Here is a 19162-nt window from a genome sequence, read left to right on the forward strand (position 1 = left end):
GTATTCAAAGAAGGGCTGTATGAATGGTGAACACCCACAGGGCTGTTGAACTCGCAGCGGAACACTGAGAAACCTGAAAGGGCAGATGCTTCCAGACAGATGCCAACTGTCCCGCGAAAGACAAAGTTTCTAGAACCGGTAGTTAGCGAGTAATCTAGAAATACGATACTGTCCCTGAAGTATCGCTCCTGTAAGGACTGCAAAGACAAGAGTAGTCTAACTTGAATATACCTCTCATTCAGTAACTGTAATCTCCTTAAAGAACTTCTGATGCCAGTGGCATCTCACCTACAGGCAATATGCAGACACCTATGGTCAATGTGCAGACTCTTTTGGAAGGTATTCTGGGATCAACCTTCTTATGGCGTAATCAGCTGTAATGTGCAAGATCTATGTGTTTTCATCAAGAAAAAATAAAATTAAAATAAAAAATAAGGCAGAAGATCCCTTCTCAACAGTGATGGACTTTTTTAACAAAGCAAGCAACTCGCCAGAAACTTTGAAGAATGGCGCTAGGGAGTAGTTTATGGATACTTTGGAGGGTTTCTCAATTACTGAATCAGGAAAATAACCTTATTTCATTTTGGACATAGTCTTTTGTACAAAATTCATAATGTGTGCAAGAAGTAGTTTCTTCAGTAAAACTGTACATGTACTTTGGCTCATGATTTGATTTTCAAATTGCCTTTGGGTCATTCCATATCAAGTGTCCTAGTTTAAAAGACACTCCCAGCTCGACCATCTTCAATTTTGATGAAATTTGTACAGTAAGTACCTGAGGGCCCTACATGAACCTTATGCGAAGTTTCAGGCTCACCTGTAACTTGGTTGAGGTGCTAAAGCTACTTTTGTGAAGACCACTTTCACTGAGACCAAAAAGTCAGGAAAAAAAATCTTCAAGTTTGACATTCCACTCTTCCTAACGTAAGAGAGCTAGAGTCTTTCTTCTGGATATAGTGGTACAATTTTTTGTGCTCTACACGCAAATGATGGACATAGAATTCAGAAAGCAATGCATTTGGCATATCTGGGTTCAAAGTAGGCAACAAATCATGTCGCAAGAAATTTGTCCCATACTTTAATGAGTCATAAGTATTGGACCTGGTCTTCTGCCAAACTGCCATCTGTCTGGGTGTTTAGTATATCACAAATTTGGGCCTGGCTTGTGTGTTTAATTACTGTGTTACCATACTGTAAATTTGCTAAAAAACATGAATGTATCAAAATATAACTGTGTTCAAAGTCATGTGTCTCAAAATGGACATTTACCACGTTGCATTCATTAACACCATTCAACAGAGCACATTTCATTCTATTAGAAAAACTTATTTTATTTTGGTCACTCTTTGGGTAAGGTGCACAAATTGTGTCTTAAATTTGAAATTTTGTTGATCATGTCTCTTCTGAAGAAGAGAAATCTGTTAACATCGAGTATAGATTTAAGTGTCAGGAAGTTTTTTGTAGAAGTATTTGTATGGAGTGTAGCCACGTATGGCTGTGAAACATGGAAATAAATAGTTTAGACAAGAAGAGAATAGAAGCTTTCAAAATGAGGTGCTACAGAAGAATGCTGAAGATCAGATGGGTAGATCACGTAACTAATAAGGAGGTACTGAATAGAATCGGGGAGAAGGGGAATTTGTGGCACAATTTGACTAGAAGAAGGGATCGGTTATTAGGAAACATTTTGCGGCATCAAGGGCTCACGAATTTAGTAATGGAGAGAAGCGTGGAGGGTAAAAATCGTAGAGGGAGACCAAGAGATGAATACACTAAGCAGATTCAGAAGGATGTAGGTTGCAGTATTTACTCGGAGATGAAGAAGCTAGCACAGGATAGAGAAGCATGGAGAGCTGCATCAAACCAGTCTCCGGACTGAAGACCACAACAATAACAACATGTCTGCAGTGTTTAAATATTCATTTTGCTGTTTATTTGGTGATTTTAAACCTGTTTGTGACATGTGCAAGGGATACAAAAGAATATGCATGGGGCAAAATACATTAAGTTGAAGGTGCAATTATTAAGAAAATTGCAGAAGTGGGAGGACTTGATCCCAGTGAACTGGAGCAAGGAAGCAAGCAATGCTTGACTTGTTCAGATTACAGTCAGCTGATCCAAGAACTGAAAGACAAATTACGTAGGCCAATATCAAACCACAATGAGAAAATTCAAATTTTGACCTTAGTTCCCCAAAGCTAGTCTATCAGGAAGACTATGGAAGAATTTTGTGTTAACGAAAGGCTAGAAAGTTAAAAGCTGAACAGGGAATATTGGCACAGCCCAAGTCGGATTTGTCCAGGAAAAAAGGACTGTATTATTGTTTGGATTGATGGAGAAAAGGTTCAAAAACAAAAATACTTATTACTGAGCAACTTAAAAGAAATGTTTGTCCTGTATCACAATAAAAATGGACTGGAAACTGGATTTTCCAAGTTTTGTGAATTAAGGCCAAAGTGGTGTGTGACTGTAGGCACAGCTATTTCACATTCAGTTTCTGTCTACACAATACATCTATACATCAAAATGTGAAACTAATGTTGGCACATAGCCCATTAAAAGATTACAAAATATTACTGTCTGTAATTTGGAAACAAAGATTGCATGCTTCATTGCTGTAAAGTATGTCCAGGAACAGAGGTTCTAAAGGATTATTGGGTCGACCGAAGCGTTCGATCCCACCCGTCGGCTTTGACCCGTGACCTAAGGCTGTTGTGGTGTGTGACATCACGACGGTGCAGAATTTAGTTTGTGAGAGTGGCGGGTTTGTAGGTGTCGTTTTGATGCGATCAGTGGTGCTCTCTGGTGGTGTGTTAGGTGATGTTTTTGGTGTGGCGTCGTGTGTGAATTTTGGTAAGTTGCTTTTTTTACGTCTTTGGTAGGTATGGATATGACTGACAGGGTCAACAGTTTTCGGTTGTCGGCTATGATGGGGGACAGCGTGTTGTCTCTAATAAAATTTCTTCAACTATTCGAATCTTTGGATGAAGTCGTGAAGTGTTCAGTATGCTGTGAAGAAATGAGGCTTACTTAAAGTTCCGGCGTCTCGGACCAGGGACGGCTGTATGTGGAGATGTTGTAAGGATAACAGGGCAAGGGAAGTGTTCGATACCAATGTGTGGCTGTATCGGGAGATGTTTTTGAGCTATATAGGTCAAGGGAAGTGTCAGGTCCTAATTTATGGGATCGGGAGCTGCTGTTGAGCTATATAGGTCAAGGGAAGTGTCCGATTCCAGATGATATTGGGGAGTTTTGTGATGTCGGTTTTTTTCGTCGTTTTGCGTGGTTTTGTATGGGAGTGGGTGTCTAAATTTGTTTATATTTGGTTTGCTCCCACCCAAAAAACCCCTATTTCCCACGCTTGTCCCGTTAGTGTCATTAGGCTTTTTGTGGAACGTGTGTATGTTTGTTTTTCGATTTATTTTCGTCCTCATAATGTGTATGTAACAACTTTATATGCACCATATTGGAATCATGGTTTATGGTCGTTTCCGCCATATTTGTGACGTCATGGGTCAAAGCAGACGGGCGGGATCGGACGCTTCCGTATTTCCGGAATATTTGGAAAGTGCTTTTGTAGATATTGATCCGGAGGATACAGTTAAGTTCAAACAATGGACTCCCACTGACAGAGATACACTTGAAACCAGAGAAATGACACATGAAGAATTCATTGGACTACTACTTACAAAACTTTTGGCCCTTTCTACTCACCACTACATTGCAAAGCATCAGAGCAAACATTTGCAGTTCACTAAATAAGGTCTCAAACCAGGAGAATTGATTATATTAATGGATTTCGCTGAAAATTACTTCTTTATTGTCCAAGACGCAGTTCAAGGATTCCATTGGGAAAATAGTCATTCTACAATACATCCATTTGAAATTTATTACAAAGATAATGAAGAACTACAAAGTGTCAGCTACTGCATAACCAGTGATTGCCTCCAACATGACACAGTTGCAGCGCATGTGTTTTTAACGTACTTGATCATATTCCTGAAGTGCATTTTTAAAGAAATTAAGCATATTCATTAATTTAGTGATGGTTCTGGCACACAGTAAAAATTTTAAGAGCTTCCTAAATCTTTGCCATTAAAAAAAATTGGCTTGACTGCAGAATGGAATTTTTTCGGAACTAGCCATGGGAAATCACCATGTTACAGAACTGGGAGCATAGTCAAGCATTTAGCAGCAAGAGCTAGTCTTCAGCACCCAACTGACAAACAAATCTTAACACTAACTGATATGTTTGAATATTGCCAAGAAAAATGTGCATTTCACTGAATTTATCTATACTAAAAAAAAAAATTATTGAAGATGCAAAAATTGATCAAGAAAAACGTTTTGAGGGTGGATGTACAGTGTCTGATACAAAAGACCATCACCATTTTGTGCCAAGTGATGAAAAGTGACTTCAGATTCATAGAGAATCAATTGATACATTGTCCTTTATAGCAAATGTTAACCAATATGCTAATGTTCAACCGCCATGAACCACGCCATTGGTGGATAGGCTTGGGTGCCTCAGTGATACAGATAGCTGTACCATAGGTGCTACCACACCGGATGGGTATCTGTTGAGAGGCCTGACAAACATTTGGTTCCTAAAGAGGGGCAGCAGGCTTTTCAGTAGTTGCAGTAGCAACAGTCTGGATGATTGACTGATCTGTCCTTGTAACGTTAACCAAAATGGCATAGTGAACACATTATTGTAGCCAAGATAGACACGAAGCCCACACCTACCGCAGTAGAACAAGTTTATATGCCAACTAGTTCTGCAGATGATGAAGAGATTCAAGAAGGCATCAAGAGATCACCAATTCAGTATTGGAGGGCAGCGTGGAGGGTAAAAATCGTAGAGGGAGACCAAGAGATGAATACACTAAGCAGATTCAGAAGAGTGTAGGGTGCAGTAGTTACCTGGAGACGAAGAAGGTTGCCGGGGATAGAGTAGCATGGAGAGCTGCATCAAACCAATCTCTAGACTGAAGACCATAACAACATACTAACGTTGCTACTAAACATGTTGCCACTACTGAACTATAGCCTTGGGCAGTAGTAGAAAATGATACATTGATTAATTTCATGCAAAATTGGCACTTTTTGCAGGCAATACTAGTGTTATAATAAATCTCAAAAGAGTGAAAGCAACAGAAGAGTTGCCTAAATAATATTTCCCAAATAACTATTAAGCGGTTCTCTGAAAATCAAATATCCCTAAAGTTTGAAAAAAATATATATATACATTCAGCTCTGTACAACAAACAGTCATATCAAGAACTGATTTAGCATATGAACAGTAGTCAGTAAATAGGCTAGAATGCTCAAAAGAAAATATGGGATGGACTCAACCATTAGGCTTCGCACGCGGTTAATCTGTTACCACAACCATATTTTGTGCTTTCTGATTTGTTGACTTCACCAACTCCCATCCAAATTGTCACCTTCCTACCTAACCTAGACATCAGGCTACACTACAGATCAGTCTGTCACCACAACCAAGGGTGTGTTGCTGTCCCCCCCCCCCCCCCCCCCCAACTCATGACTTTAACCTTGTACTGGAAGAAGCATATAACTGAGCTGCTCAAACGATTAAGTTCACCTACTTCTGCACTTTGTATGAATGCTAGTCTTGGAAACAAACAATTCAACTTCATGACACATTTCCTCTGTATGAAAAAATGAGCTTTACTGCCCATTATCAAAGTTGTCAGTGGCTCATAAAGGAGTCCAACAGGACTATGCAACAACAATATGTTTTGGTTAGTTGTCCAATAATTAAAAAATGCCACAGGTAGCAAAGCAAGTTTTAAATCTAACCTAAAATCATCTCTCCTGGGCAACTTCTATTCCATAGGGGAATTTCTATCTAAAAGCTGGTAGCCTGAAGAAAAAACATTGTTGTTAAGTGCAGTTGCACGAGTCGAGCTCACAAGTAATGTATCCATTAATGTTAAACGCTAATCACATATGCATATCCTGTAAATTGATTCGTCTAGAATCAATTCAACAAATAAAAGAACGATGCTTCCAAATATCTGGAAAGATTTTTGGTTGAATAAACAACCATGCATTACTTGACGCGGCTGTCTGCTGAGGTTTTCATGATTAAAAGACGACTGTTTTGAAAACTTCACTGATTGGACAATTATCACTCGAAATCCCTAATGAACTCATCTTTAATTTCCTATATTTATTACTTATACAAATAAAAAAGAACAATGAGCCTACCGCTTGAGCAGCTGGCTTATCTTGAATTCCTGCAGACATTATGTTCTCTTTTCTTACACCTTCAGGCGTCGGGTTAGACTGTAAACACACAATCTGATGTGGTGTTTAATAATATTCACATTACTAAAGTTTATTTCGATATATACTTCCTCGAGGTTTTGAGAGTCTCCCTTCACTTATTAATAGCCGCAAGGCTCGTCGTGTCAAATTAGCATCCTTCCTGAAACAGACGCCTCCTGCACAAATCCATATACACAGCTTCACCTTTCCTGTCTGTACGTAAACCCTTTGTTATGGCATACAGCACACAAAACTTACACAAACAACACTAAAACGCTACCTTCTACATATCCACAGATACCAAACAAAGGGAAACTGTTAATTATTGTAGCACCTGCTATGATGTTTCAGAGATATCTTAATCACTAAACTAAATTTGTATAAGTGAATAACGCTGCAATCATTCAGACCACTGAACAACATAAAATGATTAGGACTGTTAATTTGTGACTACAATATGAGTCAATTTTCAGCGTTTATAAATCAAAAGTCAGGACAGATATAATTATTGAAAAAATATTATAATAAGCAGCTATCTAATTGTCGCTGTCGACTTTCTTCACATTTCGATCACCACTAGTTCAGTTGCAAATCGGTCGACATTTTTGTTGGAGCGGCGCCCGAGTATTGAGCAAACTGATGGTAAATTAATTTTGGTAGTATAAGCCACCGCGAAAGAACTGACAATCAAGGGAAGGAAGAAAAAAGATTAACGTCGCCTCGACGACACGGTCATTAGTGACGCAGTTCAAGTTCGCATAGTAGAAGATGTAGGTGTAGTTGTGGAATTGACTATGTGCTTTTAAAAGGAACCATCCATGCATTTGCCTCATTTATCTATTCTTAATTCATTCATCCTTTGATAGCTGTTTATAGCGATTAGGATAAGTCATTGCATATTTGCAGTTACAGGGTAAATTACAACTTGAACACTTACATTACTTTACAGCAGACACAAATAAATGATAAATGAAAACTTACGCAAAACAAAACTTCATTCTTAATTTAATTTACTAGATAAAGGCATCCAATTCCGATTTCTGTTGTTGGTAAAACGTAAAAAAATGGCATATGGCACGACCTTGCATTTGCACTTACTGTTATCACAGTATGTCTTTATCTCCGTCTGTACTAACCAAGTCACTGTGAAGCGCATGGTAGAGGATGCGTCCCAATGTACCAGTACCGCATGGAGCGCGGGAAGAAGGTTGTTTAAATACTTCTGCGCAAGCTGTAATTAATCTAATCTTGTCCTCGCGATCCCTATGGGACATGTACATAGGGGGTTGTAGTATATTTCAAGAGTCGTCACTTAAAGGCGGTTCTTGAAACTTTTTAGTAGACTTTCTCGGGATAGTTCAGTTTCTTTAGCATCTATGTGTAGGGTTACCAGATGTTCAGGAGAATGAATTCTCCGGGTACACGGGCCAGTAACTTTGATCCCCTGGCTTGAATGTGACCTTACTCTTTAGACGTTTTGAAAAATTGTTCGAATGTTAATTTTTTATTTCAACAAAACGCTGCGTTTCTTTCCTCATTCTCAGAACTTCCACAGTTGGTCAAATTTGTGTGACACTCCCCCCCCCCCCCCCGTAACGCAGTTTTAAATTTATAAATTATTAAATTAAAACAGAACTTCCAAAATTATTTATATATTTCAATATAAAACTTTTTTTTCGTAAAATCAAGACTAAATTAAACGTTTTAGAAAATTTACAAAAGCAAAGCGAATCAAATGAACGATACAAAATTTGACGAAGTGCCTATTGGCTTCTGTCTCGGGTTCTTCGGCCGACGTTCATCTGATGATTTTACTGACGTTTCGCCAGCACGAGTGGCTGGCACCGTCAAAGCTTCTCCCTCCACTGCCGGTGGTGGACTGGAGCCGAACTCGCTGCCGCAGACTATATGTACCTGGCGCGCCAACGTCCGAGGGCTTCTCCGTGGTCATTTCCGGTGCGGTTCTCCTCTTGCTACCTGCGACGGTCGTTCGCTGCAGTACAGGAAGCCAGGATCCGTTTACCTTAAGGCTTTCCTCTTTCTTGTCGAAGCTGTTCGTGTGTTTTTGTATTTCCATAGCTTCTCTGAACAAGCGGGTGTGATAATGCTTTTCTACAGCCAGAACTTCCGTGTCGGCGAATTTTATTACGTGGTCGGTCTCATCCAATGCCACGGACGATTTCCCCACCTGTCCCAACATGAAATGTCGCTTATGTTCTTTGATCCTGGTGTTGATTGATCGTCCAGTCATTCCGACATAAACTTTTCCGCATGTGCATGGTATACGGTATATTCCCGACATTGCAAGTGCGTCCCTTTTCTCCTTTACCGATCTAAGACACTCTTTGATCTTCCTTGTCGGTTTAGAAATCGTTTTTACGCCGTGTTTCGCAATATACGGCCGATCCTGTCCGTCACTTTGGGAATGTACGGCAGAAAGGCCGTACCCGACATTTCTTTTTCTAATTCCTTACTTCGCAGAGTTTTTGACTCTGTTACACTTCTAATATAATTTGTGAGTACCCATTGCTCCTCAGAACACTTTCCAGGTGTTGCATTTCGCGTTTGAGGTGCTGCGGCTCACATATTCTTCCTGCTCGCGTTACGAGCGTATTAATCGTCCCTCTTTTCTGGCTCGGATGGTGGTTTGATAGTTTGTGCAGGGATCGGTCCGTGTGTGTCGCTTTTCGATACAAGCTGTGTCCCACGTTTTCGCCATCCCTTGTGACCAGTAAATCTATAAATGGCAGTTTTATGTCCTTTTCTACTTCCATGGTAAATTTTATGTTAGGATGGATGCTGTTTCGAGTGTCTTAGGACGTCGCCGAGCTGTTCTTCACAATAGCTCCACACAACGAAAGTATCATCGATTTATCTGTACCACACCTTAGGTTTGCAAGTCGCCAAGTCCAGTGCCCGTGCTTCGAAATGTTCCATGAAGAAGTTGACCACCACTGGACTAAGAGGACTACCCATAGCAACGCTCCAGCTCTTCGTAGAAGTTGCTATTCTACGTGAACTAGCTCGTGGTGAGACAGGCATGGAAGAGCTTTGTGATGTCTTTCGGGAAAATGGAACCGATGTGCTCCAGAGCGTCACTGAGTGGCACTTTCGTAAACAACGAAACAGCATCAATGCTGACCAGGATGTCGTTTGGTGCAAGTTTCAGTTTCTTCAGCTTCTCAATGAAATGTCCTGAGTCTTTTATGTATGTGTCGGTCTTCCCCACGTGCGGCTGGAGCAGGAGCGCTAACAATCGGTCTTAGTGGAATGTTGTTCTTATGGATCTTAGGTAAGCCATACAGCCAAGGTGGTAGGACTTCTGTGTTGCGCAGGTTTCTCTGTATGTTCGCCGGCAGAGAAGACGCCTTGACTAACCGATTTGTATTCCGTGTGATACGCTGCGTCGGATCTGCGCTTAGTTTTCGGTACCTCGTCGAATCTAATAGGTCTCGGATCTGTTGCTCATAATTTTCGGCTTTCATTACGACGGTCGCATTCCCCTTATCGGCAGGCAGTGCCAATATACTCTTGTCGGCGTTGAGATTCCCCTCTTCTTTCTTCAGGTTGCAAGCTGGTGGTTTTGCTCGGCGTAGTATCCTGGTTGTTTCAGTGCGTATTTCCTTTGCCCTTTCACAATGCAGGGTCCGAATGGCAGCTTAGGTACTGGGAATGATGTCCTCCATAGATATAGTTCTCGGGGTGATAGCGAAATTCCCTCCTTTTTGAAGAACATACACTTCCTCTTCGGTCAAATGTCGTTCAGTGAGGTTGACCACAGTGCGTGACATGTTGGGAATCGCCTTGTCGGTCTGCTTCCGGCATCTTTCAAACTTTTTCTTCTGTCGCTCAGTGCAGAGCTCGAGTTCGTTCTGCATGTTCGTGTGTCGTATGTCCAAGGACACTGAAACCATTCCTTTATATTATTTAGAAGTGGTATAACAGTCACTTCGTTCTCGATTTCGCTAATGTTACGAACATTCGATATGTCCACATCATCTTCGTCCGACCATACAGTGCAATCATCTTTTATCAAGTAGAGAACTTCCTTGACACGTCTAGCTGCAATTCTTTGAAGATGAATCTTCTTGATGAGCAAAACCTCTTGTTGGCTCTTATGTGTTTGCATATTTTGGTTAGATGCTTTGTATCATGAAAACTTTAGAGGACAGGTCCATACGATCGTTTAAATGCGTCGACACTGGGGCAATAGCCGTCGTGGGGAACTTGCTTGAAATGCGATGAAGCTGGAAGATCCAAAGATCGCTGTAATTAAGAGTGGAGAAAATTTACGTTCGGAGTAATCACTTTCTACGGATATGACGGGTATATTTTCGACGTGTAGAATTATCCGTACTTAATAAATATCTGGTAATTTCCAAGAATGATTACCTATAGAAGTCGTGGGGCTTCAAACGATACATATCGAACGTGCGATCCTAAATTGATCATGCGACTCTGGTGGCGGGCGTTATGAGTGTGTTTACGGTGGTCACTACAGCAACGACAAAAGAAAAGCGTTACAAAAATACTCCCTACAGAGGACAGTTTTCCTAGAGAGATGATACTCTCCAGTCTTGGCTGAACCCTGTACACCCCTGCCCCAACGCCTTGGTCTGTTTTCGACCCATTGGTGACCAAACCACATCCCCCGTATGGGTTCAAACTGTTTTTCCCATTGCTCCCTACTTCCAATTATTATGTTGTAAGGCTTGTCGAAGCAGTTGGGAGTTATTATATAGTCGGCAGGCATTTCCCCAGCTATTTCTATATTTACCTCACTCACTATGTTAGTGTGTGATGCTGGATATCCGAATGAGACCCAGTTTTTGCCAGTTTTAAGTCAATGTGCCCCAGCTCCTGCCTCCATCTTGACCCAAAGGTGAAGTGGAGGCATATCCAGCATGGCTTCCATTCCAGCGGTTGGTGTGCTGCTAATTCCATCCGTTATGGCTAAGCAGGCCAATCTCTGCACCTTAGCAAGCTCCTTAGCAGCAACCCGCTGTTCTACCTTCTTCTACCACACTACTGCCCCATAGGAAATCCTGGGTCTAACCAGTTTTTGCCACAAGCCCTCCTAGTACTCACTGGAGAACTTTTTGCCTTGGAGCAGATGCTCTTAATGTGAGGAGTCCAAGTTAGCTTCTCATCTAAGGTTACCCCTAGATATTTCATTATCCCCTTCATAGGTAGATTTTCATGGAAGAGCTTTAGATTCCAACTTGAGTGTTGAATATGTCTCTTCGTAAATGGCACCACAACAGTCTTCTTTGGATTAACTCTCAGATACTGTTCAATGCACCAGTTTTGCACAGTGTCCAATCCTCCTTGTGCCATATTCTTAAATGTATCAGTGAATTTGCCAAGTATTAATATGACAAGATCATCTGCATATCCTTGGCAGAAGCATTGTCTGGAATTTAGTTACTCAATGAGTTGGTTCACCACTAGATTCCACAATAGAGGAGACAAAACTCCTCCTTGAGGGCAACCTCTAGTGGTGTTAATTACCATCTTTTCATTCATGATGGTAGCCCCTACCTTTCTTCCACTAAGCATGGCCCTGGTCCACCTACATATAGTGGTCTGCTGCCCTTACCATGGAATCGGAGGTCGTGTTACTGAAGGCCTCATCGATATCCAGGGAGATGCAGAGGGCTATTTCTTGGAAGTGAAGTGTTTTCCACCTTTCCAAAGAGTTGGTGGAGAGCTGTCTCACAAGATGTACCTGGTTGATATGCGTGTTGGTTCGAGTGTAGAGGGACCCTACTTAGCCTCCTGTCCCCATCATATACATTAACCAGTTTTTCCAGTGCTTTGAGAATGAAGGAGGACAGACTGATTCGTCTCATATCCTTGGCCTTGGTATGATCAGTTCTCCCTGGCTTTTGGATGAAGACAACCTTCACTGCCCTCCAAGCATTGGGAATGATTCCTACTGCTAGGCTAACCCCGAATAGCCTGCATAGGACTCTTATGAGCTTTCCTCCTGCCTGTTGCGGGAGAGCTGGAAAAATTCCATCTGGGCCAGGTGACTTGAACGGTTGGAATGTTCCCACCGCCCATTGGATTTTATTGAATTTCACACATTCCTTGGCCGATTCCCAGTCCTCTCTTTGAGTGCCTGAGAACCGTTGTCTCTCTGGGGTCACATACTGGTCTGTGTTGTCTGGCAGAGCAAATTGAGGAAAGTGAGTTTTGAGGAGCAATTCCAGCATCTCATGTGCTGTCTTTGTATATACCCCATCCTCCTTCCTCAACGTACCTCCTGGATTGGTTGGTATTCTAGTAAGAATCTTGTGAAGTCTGGCTTGTGCAGTCGTGCCCTCCACTTCCTCACAGAATGCCTTCCAGGATGCTTCCTTTGCTTGTCTGATTGCAAGATTGTAATTGACAGGGGCCTCACGATATTTACTCCATTGTCCTTTACGTCTCGAATTATTAAACAGTCTCTATACCTGTTTTCTTTGCATTTACAGTTTGTTATTCCACCAAGGAACACTCCTATTTGTGCACTTCCTGGTGATTGTTCAGTTGTCCTGATATGGGGTCACTATAGCAGAGGTAACAGCCTCTGCTATTTCCTTAAGTTCTACTGGATTCCTTATCAAGGTTTTAATTTCCGATAAGCCTAAGTCAAGGTCCTTCCTATATGTCTCCCAGTCTGTTTTCCTGGGATTCCTATAGGTCATGGTCTGACTGATTCCCATTTCAACCTTGAATTTTATGTACATGTGGTCTGATGAGGATGTCTCCAACACCACATGCCATTGTCTGACATAGCTACCCATCGTCATGGAACCAAAGATTATGTCTATTACTTCTTCCCTTCCGGTATTCCTGCATGTAGGTTCATTGTCCATATTCAGGACCTCTAAGTTGTTAGCTAAAAGAAATTCAAGAAGGTACTCTACTGTTGGTGTCCTTGCTGCCCCACACTAGGTCGTGGGCATTGGCGTCGCATCCCACCAGCAGTTGATCACCTTGCCCTCTACCAGTCTCCTCACCTCCAGAGGAGGAGGAGAGCTGTCTTCGTAAGGAAGGTATGCTGAGGCGAAAATAATTTCCCTTGTGATACCTTCCTCACATTGCTGCATTTTAATGGTCACTAAGTCCCTAGAGCAGAAATCCATCACTGGTATGAAAGAAATGCCATTTCTTACATAGATGCATGTTCTGGAGTTTCTTAGATTCCTAGCATAGATCAGCTTACCTCCAATGCCACCGAGATCCGATACACCCCCTTTATATGAGTAGGGTCCACTTCCTGTCACCCCAGGTAGCGATTCAGGGCAGAAGAGGCCCCTTTACTGTGCTGCAGATTAATCTGCAGCACCTCCAGGCTCTGTCTTACTGCCACCTTTGAGGTCTTTGAGAACCCTGACTGTGACCTGCGAGAACCCTAAAAATAGTTTCAGGTCCTCCTCCCGCATCGCCTTCAGGGACTCCTCTCTGACCTCCACCACCAAGGTTCGTCCTTCCAGAGCAATCTTCTGGTTAATCATTCTCCAGTCTTCTATCGAGACTTTTGGGTTCTGGGCCCTAATTTTCCCGAACAGAGTCTTAGGAGAGACTTCCTCAAGGATCCTAGGTACCCATAATATCTTTGCGGTCTTAAGAAGCTCCACTGCCGTCTTAACCAGCAGCTTCGCATCTTCCCAGGTGATATCATGGACACCTTGTCCTTGAGCCATTCCACCGTGTACACCCTCTCACAGACAAAAATGAGGGCACCACGATCTAGATAGACCCTCCTGAAGTTGGGTCCTGGGCCAGCGTCCCCCCCCCCCCCCAATCTTTTCAAAGAGGGCCATCTGTACCAGTACCTCCTGCTGTGAGGTGATGGCCACCAGTGGATAACCTTCGTTGATAACTGCCATCCTACAGACCGAGGCTGCAGTACTATAGGTCTTTTTCCCTAATTCTTGCCTTGGGATTTTCTGGACTCGCTTATTCAGGGAGGAGCGAGTCTTTGGGGGCCTCCGTGGCCCTTCAACCTGAGACAGTTTCTACCTGGGGGTCTTAGGTTCTAGTCCCTTTAATTCCCTCCACTTGTCTTTAGGAAGCCATTCTTTGCCTTCCTTTTTCCTCTGTTCTCTGCGTAGCTTCCTCCTCTGGGCCCCAGACAAGGCTTTGATCTTAATCTGGCCCAGCTTCTCGGTTACAGTTCCCACTTCTGGTTCAGGTTTAGACACTGATTCAGTAGTGGGCATGCGTTCCATCAGTTCTGACCCCGATGTTTGGGTATCTGAGGTCTCAATTCGCCCCTCAGTTTGTTTTTCTTTATTTTCTTTAATTGTGTCCATATTGGTCCCACAAGATTTAGGGATCTAGAAGGTCCACACCATGAATACCCCACGTGGTGTAAGGCTAATTACTCAGGGATGTCGCTTGGAATCCGTGAGGCTCCGTTTGCGACACATCTTCCCATGTGCCACACGGCCCTCGACATGGATTGCATCACACCTTGGGTTGGGTCAGGGAATTGGGTAGGACTAGGAGTGGATAGGGAAAATGGGACGTTATGGGACATTCTTAGTCTGATCCATTGGCTGAGGTCTTTCTGGCAGTAGATCCTCTACCTTCGGCGTAGCCCTCAGCCTCCCGCAGATATGCAAGCCTCTCTACCCGCATGGACAGTGCTTCGTCAAAGTGGTGTCCCCCAGAGAGGTCAACAACTTTACTCGGTCCACCAATCAGTACACTGTCGTTCGTCACTATTACATAACACACTTCTCTGTTTGCAAAACCCGAAATAGTCGCATACGGTATTAGCAGATAAGTCAGTTTCCGATGCTGTTGCTTGCAAGGTGTAGTCTCGAATCCAGCAAGACAGAACAGCGCTGGTCTGGATGGATAATTTAGAAGAGCCAAACCATGTATTCTTCCTGATACTCGATCGTTTTCTGCATTATCCGCAATAAAATTGTAACGGTATTTCAGCATCAAAACTCTTCTTACGAAGTTTTACACACTTCGCACCACCACAGTCTACACAGTTCCTCCTTTCCTCGTCCAGTAGTACTCCATATTTGCAACAAAAAGTCAAACAATTTTCTACGTTGTATAAGCATAGAAATAGATTTTTCCATGTGAGAAAATCCGCAGAAGAAACGTCAGGAACATCAGACATCCCACTCGCTACCGACATAAATCGTCTGGGTTTCCCTGTCAACCAGTGTGCGATTTGTGCTTTTACCACTGGGGGTGGGGGGGGGGGGGGATGTCCTAGGGGGTTAGTATAATTATATATGTTACTAGCTTGGACCGTGGCGTTACCCATGGTTAAACAGTTATTTATAAACAGATGTTAATGCCGAAACTCACTATTCACGCGTATGCACTATCAGAAAAACCATCCCTTGTTATATCTTTAAAAGTACATTATACGTAAAGCTTATTTACAAAATCATCTACATAGAGGTATACGAGGGGAATTCAAAAAGTAAAGGTAGATTTGTGAAAATCTGTACTTATTCTGATGATAGAAAACTGAAACATGCGTTATTTTTCTACGTAACATCCCTCGACTTCAATGCAGTTTTCCCGACGTTTTACGAGTTTTTTTTATTTCATCAGAAAATACGTTTATCGGTTGCATCTGTAACCAATTTTGCACCGCAGCAATGACGTCTTCATCACTTTCAAATCTTCTTCCCTGTAGTGCTTCCGTTAAGGGTCCAAACATGTGAAAATCGCTTGGAGCCAGGTCTGGACTGTATGGTGGATGTTCCAGCACCTCGAATCTCAATTCCGTTATTGCGTCGGCTATCCGTTTGGCAGAATGTGGGCGATCGTTATCTTGCTGCAGGATGACACCTCTTCACAGTTTTCCACGACGTTTGGATTTGATTGCAGGTTCTAGTTTAGTACGCAACACATCACATCCACCATACAATACAGACCTGGCTCTAAAGCCTCGTTTACGCTGGGGCGACGTCTTGCAACATTGTGGCATGCTACGGAAATGTGGCGTGCGTCGTCTTGTCATTTAGTTCTAAATGTTTTGAAATGCTTACCTACTACATAACACTTCTTCAGAATTAATAAGCAAACATATTAACAGTATTAATAGTAAGACTGTATTAAAAACTTTCAGTGTTCGGCTCCGCAAATTTAAATTATGTGTAAAGTTTTACTCCAGAGCGTGGGAAATAAACATCCCAGGTTGGGATTAGTGATGGGGAGCTCGTGAATGAGTCGTTCAAATGAACGCTTCACTCCTGTGAAGTGTGAACTAACCATTCAATTTCAATGAACTGGTACTTCAAACTCTTCACAGATAGCACACTCCACACTTTTTTCTAGTTCACTCACTCTCTTCCCCTCTCCCTCACCCATGTCACTCCTCCTCCCATCACTTCACTCCTCCCTGTCCTGCCTGTCGACGAATCACGCGGTGTTAGTGGGGAACGATAGGTTTAGGACGGGTGGAGGAGGTGAGGGGTGAGGAGAAGGCAGCGTCAGCTGCTACCTGCAGTGCTGACATCATTACCCGTGACTATTTGTGCAGTTAAACTTCGCGTCTACGGGTAGCCTACCGTTGGCAGCGCTTGAAGACAAATGAATATTAAAGATAGAAACGAAGTGTGAGCACGCACAGCAAACATGAAAATAAAAGGTTTGTTAATAACACTGAAAGAGGTATTTTACCTGAAATCGTACCAGTGACTACAGGTGACAGTTTACGTTTTGAATCTAGTGGGTTATTATTGTCAACAAAAATAAAATCTACAGGAAAACTTCTGAATAATTACTTAACGTAGGTATATAGACTTTGTGACAGTGTTAAACATACTCATTCTATTTTGGATTAAATTTTAAAAGGAACATAAAATTGGACTGCATTTCGTTGGTAGCCCTATTTTTCAGTTCATGAATACAACAAATAATGTTTCATTTGGCAGATAAAGACTTTTGGGCGCTTCATGAGAAAATGTCGAGCAAGATTAAATGTAGAACTTTCTTTATATGTGACAGCCTTCTCTGTTTATCTTTCCTTTGTCCCCCTTTTTTTTTCTTTATTGTCATTTTGAAACCTGTATACAGGCAGGCCTGCAGCAGCATACTACGCCGCTCTTTGGCCGCAGAGAAACACAAAAGATAGAAATGAAGACAATTAGAGAAAAAAGATGGTGGACATATAAACGGAGCCAAACACTTTTTAAAATACAAGGTGCCGTTCACGGGCGTAAAGTCCAAGATAAAATTGTTCAGACACTTAGACACAGACAGAAACGCCCTTTGTCCCCTTCGACCATGCTGTATTTAAGATAACTCAAACGCTGTAAGAGCGTAAAACGTTGCGTGCACATTACTGCATAGTTCGGCCATCTGTTGGTAAAATTGTGAAGTATTACAAAGCTTTATTGTACGAGCGAGGCGAAGCGAGCGTAGCAGCGGCTGAGCGGCGAACTGGGCAACTTCGCTAGGCTTCCGTACTTCACGAATGAACTACTTCATTTGAACGCTTCACGGCAAAGAGTGAAATGAATGAAGTAGTTCACGGGAATGAACGAGTTCGACCCACCTCTAGTTGGGATGCATAAACTAAAACCAGAGGAGTGGATGGTCTGAAGCAGAGGGGGGGGGGGAATCCCCCCCCCCCCCAGCAAATCGCACACTGCTATCAACTCACAAATAATTCACGGAGGTATGTAATTTAGAGCAACTAAGGGAACGACGGAAAACAGATAAAAATGACGATCACAAATAATTGATCATAACGCCTGCCACCAGAGTCGCATGAACGATTTAGGATCGCACGTTCGACATGTATCGTTTGGACCCTGCGACTTCGATAGGCAATCATTCTTGGAAATTACCAAATATTCAAGCACGCACTGAGAATATACTTGAACGGTTTATTACTTGGTGTTACAGAAAAAGAAGGACAGTTGCTATATGTGACTTGTAAACAACAAAAACAGTAACCAAGTAACAGAATAAACACAAAAACAAAAGTTATAGCTCCAAGGAGTAGGCAACAACATTATTCAGCGCTCCAAGCGGCGGATTCAAACTTGGCGGTTTACGCCAATCATTTGTAGCCGTGCAGTCACTGAATTCGACACTCAACTGTATCTACGGATGGCGCGAACGGAACTAATGTGTGCGGACACAGCAGTAGCGGTCGCTACAGGAGCCCCCTTGGTGAAAGCGGAGCATGGTGCATCTTCTCTGAACCTGGCCAGGATGTGGACATGACGTCTAGAGCAGGTGGCGCATATGGGTTCTGCATCGTCCTGTTGTGGTGGCGGTGCTGGAAGTCGAGGTGTTGCATCTGTCAGGCGTTGAGCTCTTCACCATAAGATAGGTGATGCCTCCTTGAAAATGTAAGCCAGCTTCACTCTGCTAAGTGACGTGGTAGCCTGTTTGCCATTTACTATGATGATCATCGTGTGTGTGCAAAGGACGCAATGGGGTCCAGTATACGGTGGCTGCAGTGGTGGCTTGAAGGAGTCTGTACGTAACATAAGGTGTGAACAGCATTCGAGATTGTTATGCACAAAAGTTGTTGGACAACCATGCCTGGAGGCCTTTGTGGATTTGATTTGGCTTACATGTTCCTGTAACTTGCGAAGGAACTCTGGTTGGTCGTTCGTTTCTGACAGTAGGCCTGTACTGACGAACTCCCCTGGTAGGCGCAGAGCCTCGCCATAAACCAATTCAGTTGCTGAGGACTCTATATCTGGTTTGTATGTGGCTTGTAGACCCAGCAGGACTATGGGTAGTGCAGACCTCCAAGATGTCCCATGGCACATTAGCTCAGCCTTCAGCGTTCGATGCCAACGTTCAAGCATGCCATTGCTGGCTGGATGATAACTAGTCGTTTTGTGATGGATGTAGCCACAGAGCTTCGCCATCT

General features: G+C 42.7%; 1 protein-coding gene across 4 annotated transcripts in view; it reads right to left on the bottom strand.

Annotated features, from left to right (window-relative positions):
* LOC126190856 (BTB/POZ domain-containing protein 6-like) overlaps positions 1–6881 on the bottom strand; it is an 81482-nt gene extending 74601 nt beyond the window's left edge. Inside the window, exons 1-2 of one of the 4 annotated variants that reach the window (XM_049931450.1) lie at positions 6575–6881; positions 6235–6454 (exon numbers count right to left, since the gene is read on the bottom strand). In XM_049931450.1, the coding sequence (XP_049787407.1) occupies positions 6235–6273 (39 nt within the window). In that variant the 5' untranslated portion in view covers positions 6274–6454; positions 6575–6881. Of the gene's footprint in view, positions 1–6234 lie in introns of all 4 variants that reach the window. The other 3 variants (XM_049931449.1, XM_049931451.1, XM_049931448.1) reach the window with 3 other exon arrangements.
* Positions 6882–19162: the final 12281 nt, after the last annotated feature.

The sequence above is a fragment of the Schistocerca cancellata genome, chromosome 6 (genome assembly GCF_023864275.1).
Source record: "Schistocerca cancellata isolate TAMUIC-IGC-003103 chromosome 6, iqSchCanc2.1, whole genome shotgun sequence".
Classification (NCBI taxonomy): domain Eukaryota; kingdom Metazoa; phylum Arthropoda; class Insecta; order Orthoptera; family Acrididae; genus Schistocerca; species Schistocerca cancellata.